This window comes from Ceratosolen solmsi, unplaced genomic scaffold (assembly GCF_000503995.2).
Source record: "Ceratosolen solmsi marchali unplaced genomic scaffold, CerSol_1.0 scaffold1, whole genome shotgun sequence".
Taxonomy (NCBI): Eukaryota; Metazoa; Arthropoda; class Insecta; order Hymenoptera; family Agaonidae; genus Ceratosolen; species Ceratosolen solmsi.
Genome location: NW_011948415.1, coordinates 16,059,020 through 16,065,019, shown reverse-complemented (window position 1 = coordinate 16,065,019; position 6,000 = coordinate 16,059,020). Strand labels below are relative to the sequence as shown.

The window sequence follows — 6,000 nt, the reverse complement described above, 5'->3', positions numbered from 1 at the left end:
TAGTTAGTCGAGTTTATATTCGAAAAAATATACAAATTTAGTAACTACGTATGTTTCTACATGATTAAATCTTCGAAGTTTAAGTAAATTATTTAAAGATGTTTGCTCCATAAGTTAATGCTTTACTCTTCTATTCGGTTCTTTCTATTTGTTTCGAATCATGATATTTCCATTTGGGTCGCTTGGGTAGTCTGTTTTATTATTAATTAGAAAAATATTAATAGATGCATGGGTGAATGGATGGATGGATGGATGGATGGATGGATGGATGGATGGATGGATGGATGGATGAATGGATGGATGGATGGATGAATGGATGAATGAATGAATGAATGAATGAACGAATGAATGAACGAATGAATGAATGAATGAATGAACGAATGAATGGATGGATGGATGAATGGATGAATGTATGGACATTGATCGATTGGGAGATTGAGAGAGAGAGAGAGAGAGAGAGAGAGAGAGAGAGAGAGAGAGAAAGGAGACGAACCGCGTAAAATAGAAAAGTAGAACAGTTATGCAGAGCACATGGTGAGCTTTTTAAAGAGCTTTTTAAAAGAGTAAATGCAAATAATGACGGGCAGCAGGGTACTAAGGCACTTGCCATCTGGACCCGCGGGTAACACTTGCTCGTCTCTGTCCTCTGTTGAACGTTATCGATGGTCGGGCCCTGGACGGGCGAGCCCTGTCTCACGCACCTGTACAATCAATTTCAACAATGTCCTTGGGCACGTCTACAAACTGATAGACCAGTCGCTGACCGTCAACTTTAGCGAGAATGCCACGTTGGTAATAGTAACGCAGTGCTCTACCCATCGTTTCGTAGTTCATATCCGGCTTGTTCTTGTGTAAGCCCCAAAGCCTTGATACAGCTTTGCTATCAACGAGCTTGAAAACGCCGCGCTCACGATTCGTCCATTTGATGTAACGTGGGCAATACTCGCGATCCTGAAGTAATTTTAATAGGAATTCCCAAAGGTAAGTAGTTGAGCCTTCGCGAGATTTCCGCTTGACAGGCGAAGCTTGGCTGGACCCTGCTGGTTCTTGAGTCGTACCTAATCGTGGTTTCTTGAGCTTGCTCTTTTTGGGCCGACTAGGGAAGCCCAACTCCAGCAGATAGAGATCGTCTGAGACTGAGGATGTTGCTGCCTGTATAACACTTGTGGGCACACCACCAGCCCCGACAGCGACTCCAGGCCCAGAATTGTTGTTTCGCGGTGGTGAAGGTGTACATGGAGTTGCGAAATTCGCTCCGCCGTACATTGACGAAACGTAGTTACTGTAGCTCTCTGACACTGAAAATATATTGTAAATAATAATAACAATTATAATATTAACTATTATAATGTTTGTTATAATTTTATTCTAAGGAAATGCTTATCTTATATACCGAATCCCTATGCAATGCTACGCCCTGTTTATACACGCATTTGAATTTAGATAGGCTACTGATTTTATATGCAGTTAAGCGCCCTTAGTACCTAAAAATATAGTATGTGATACACCTACACTCGCAACTGTTCAAAAACAATAGTTGTGAGCTTGAATAATAATACATATGTATTTGTAGTCTACATTTTCGTGCAAAAGTGAAAACATTGATTTTGATTACAGTCGTATCATTCATATAAATTAATCAATTAATAATTATGCAAATTTAGACAATATTTATCAGAGAGAGTGAGAGAGAGAGAGAGAGAGAGAAATCTGATTAAACGATATTAAATTAAACAATATTAAACAATAAATTATAATTGTCACATTTATGTTTCAAGTAATATACGTAAAGGTTAAAAGAATTTAGAATTCTTGAGTTGATTTTTATATATTTGAGTATGCTTTATGTATTTATTATTAATATATTGAGTATTGGTCTAATGTTAATTTTATAGAATTATATATATTTTATCATATATTTATTAATGTAATTATGCGTTTTAGTTAAATGTTATACATTCACTAAATTTTACGCAAATGTACTTCTAATTTATCGATTGATGGAGAAAATTTTAAACTATATATTTATGTTTATTTTCCTATTAAAAATTTATTTATAAAAATAAATATTTTTAGAATAAATGACAATACTTAAAAAAAAACAAGATGATTAGTTTTACTTAATTATTGCGTATGAGGAAAATATTCTTACATTTTTTTTGTTTATATAATTTGTTTTTTTTTTTGTTTGTTTTCTGTTTTTCTTTTTGTGAATTTACTCTATTCTTATAATTTAATATATGTATATTGTACTATTTATAATCATATTCACTTTTTTAGTACTTTGTAAAATATAAAACGTAAAGTGATAAAAGCATTTAGATCTCTAAGATTTTCTTATGATTTGTATTAATTTTCATAGTTATTATTTTGCATATTATCGAAAATAATTAAGTCATGTCCATAAGGAAAATAATTATTCACATGATCTTTATTTTTATGAATATTTATTTTTAAGAAAATTAATTATTAATATACAAATACTGTACGTTCTCAAAAATTAGAATTCAACTATTATTTGACTTTGCAAATTAAAAATCAAATCTATTATATAGTTCTAGATAATAGATAGCTATATCTATTATATAGTTATAGTAGAGTAAGCTTTCGTATTAAGTAATAAAAAATATTAAATATTATTAAAAAATTCATTTATTTACCAAGTAAAATAAGCAAATGACTATAGGAGAGAAACGCGAATCTATGTATTAAACCGGAAGTACAAATATAACAAGCGGACAATTGATTAGGGGGGGGGGGGCACTACAGGACAAGTGAAGGTGTTGTACTATTATGTGATGGTAGTCAACGATTACTTGTAGCTTGCTCATACATTTGTATGCTTATATTATTGTATGCAACGTACGAAAGATCCCGATAGCTGAGTAGCTGAGTGAATAGAGAATAGTGTGGGATAAAGACGACTCGACAAGAGAAGCATCAAACTCAGAAGCAGCGGCAGTAGCAGAGACAGCAGCAGTAAGTAGCAATATAGCAGCCAACATGAGAGGAAAGGGAAAGAAGGGGAGAGTTGACCTTCAGCTGTGTCGGGAAAGTCAGGCAGTCACTGACCGACAGACTAACTTATTCTCTCTCTCTCTCTCTCTCTCTCTCTCTCTCTCTCTCTCTCTGTTTGACTGTACATCTACCTCTCTTTTTCTTTTCCTCTCTCCCGCAAGCCCTCCTATCCCCTCTCCAACCGATCGTTTCACTCTGTACTAGTCTGATGCAGCGACGGCAAACAGCAACAACCGCGACTGGCAATGACGTTATTCTCTCTTTTTGTTCCTCAGCTTCTCTCGCTCTTCCCCTACCCTTGCCTAGTACTATTGGACCGTTGTTTCTTTCTTTTTCTTTCTCTCATCCTATTCCTTTGCGCTTTTACTAACAAGTCATCTTCCTCCTCCCGACCCTCTCATTGCTTACTCATTCTTGCTCCCCCCTTTTTGATCCTCTCGTTCTTCTTTGAAATTTGCACACTTTTTCTTGATGTGAAAGAAAGCCTACACCCTACCTACAGGATTTCCTGTTCGCTGCATCTACAATCAAACCAGTCTGTAGACCCCCAAAAGAGTTGCAGCCCCATTATACATATTAACTGAAAAACCGCCTATTACACCTTAGCATTCCTCTCAACGCTTTGACAACTCCCCCTTATCTTATAACTATATCGCAAATCTATATTTAATATATGTAATTTGTTTTATTATTTATAAAGATATAACTGATTTTTCAATCTTACAAATACAATTAAAGATAAAAACTATTTTGATATAAACATATCTATCCATGTATTATAATTTACTATTTAATAAAAACAAGATCTAATTAATTCCCATGGTTCATTCTGATTAAATGAAGAAAACATAGTACATAATCTAACAAAAATGATAAACTTTTAAATGCTCTTAAGAATTCTTTTTAATTTGTACTGTGCATTTAATTGATTTTGGTAGTAATCGTTACCAAAATAAAACATGTATATCATATATAATAAAAACTAAGGGGATACGGTTACTTACATACTGACACACTATCAATGTTTTATATTTCATATACATATGTATCTTATATTAAAAATATTTTATTAATAAATTTCAGTTCGTGTGCATTTTATGTAATTTATGTCATGTAATTTTATGCATTTTATATTGATTTTTCAGAAGATATTTTTTATAATTTTTTTACATGTGTAATGTTATAAAATAAATTATATTTCATAAGTTATGTTTTTGATCAATATTTTTATTATGATATCAAAATTAAATATTTTATTATGAATTTGTATCGCTAACAAAATTGTTAGATGAAATATTTTAAACATATGTTTATCATTGGTTAGTATAATGAAATAAATATAAAAAAGATGATAATTTTGAAAAACATTTACTAGATATTCGGAATTCAGTTTGAAATCCATAGTAACGGTAAAATGAAAAATATTTATAGTTTTCGTACAAATTGAATTTTTTCAACAATTAGTATTATATTCCAAGAATTTTTCGATTCATTTGTATAAACTTAAATAAATTATTTAAAAATTTGTATTGCATTTGAGCTTTTAAAACTATTTACTCATAAATATTTTAGTATTTTATATATTTATATCAAATATAATAAAGAGCTAAGAATATTGATATTAATATCATCAAATCATAAAATAAGGGTTAATAATTTAACGTTAATTAAAGATCACAACTACTTTTACTTTTACGATTATGAATGAATGAAATTATATTTTAATGAATTATTATCATCGACAGTTTAATATAATTGTGGCTTAATTTTGTTGTAAATTTAATAAAAAATTAAAGTTATAGATACAAAAGTGTAGCTATTCAACTTAAAAAAAATGAAAGATAAAAGAGTGCAAGGTCATAGACAGTTCGAAATGCATTGAGGACAGTCGCAGATGCGTGAAATGGACGCCATTGCACGTATAATGCACTTTCTTTCCTCCCATCTCCAATAATGCGTCACAAGCGAAACAACGAGACTTACTCACTTTCTCCACTTTTCTTTCTGTCTATTCGTAGATCGCGAATCTGGAGTAGCAGTATACTAGGTCTAGGTCTAGATTTTTCTTTCTATTTTCTATCTTTTAGTCTTCCTCTTTCTACATGTACTTACAATTTAATTCTCATTCGTTGTTTTTGTTTTATATTGGAAGTTGATAATTAATCATTACGTTTTAAATTACACATAGGCTTTCTAATTATTATTAATTTATAATACTTAATAAAAATAAGATAAAAAAAATTATGTTTTAAAGCAATCAAAAATTGTAATAAAATAATTTAAAATTGTAATATTTCATGAGAAGAAAGCTCAACGAGATACCGAAATGATCTGGAAGTTTGGAAATTATATTTAGAAAGAGTGAGAGGAGGATGAGAAGCACGCGGGGAAGGAAGAGAAAGAACTAGAGATAAAGATAGATATAGATAGATATAGATAGATAGATAGATAGCTAGCTAGATAGATAAATAGAGAGAGAGAGAGAGAGAGAGAGAGCAAGTGGCCTAGCTACATGAACTTGTCATATGCATGAACAGGGTTTGCAGTTTGCTTCAAACAAATTTACACATACGAGTATACAAGTGTGCACAAGTTTATGACATGTCGAGCGACCTGCAACTGGTCTACACAACCGGAAATGAATCATTTGGAATTGTCAATTTTCAAGGCAGTATTTATCCCCTACTATATTCTTTCTCTTTTCATAGCTCACAAATTATGTTTATGCATAAAGAACGTTTGAGTTTCATCGAATAAGCTCTTCTAAGCTCGAAACTTTTATTTTCTCATTCAGGTTAATCGCGATCTTTCTTTTACTCTCGTTATTAAAGTAAAGTATAAAAATTGTGAGAGTTTAGCTCGATTATTGTAACGATTTGCCTGTCGATGCAAAAATAAGGTAGAAGTTAGCATGGATTCATTAATGTTAACTACAAAACAAAAGCAAATAAAGCAAGTAAAATGATTGATGAGAAATAAAAA

General features: G+C 31.5%; 1 protein-coding gene across 1 annotated transcript in view; it reads right to left on the bottom strand.

The window, feature by feature from the left end:
- Positions 1–398: 398 nt before the first annotated feature.
- Positions 399–6,000, bottom strand: part of Eip74EF (Ecdysone-induced protein E74) — a 107,364-nt gene continuing 101,762 nt past the window's right edge. The window contains exon 9 of the mRNA XM_011508268.1: positions 399–1,298. Coding sequence (XP_011506570.1) covers positions 694–1,298 — 605 coding nt within the window. The 3' untranslated portion in view covers positions 399–693. The remainder of the gene's footprint in view (positions 1,299–6,000) is intronic.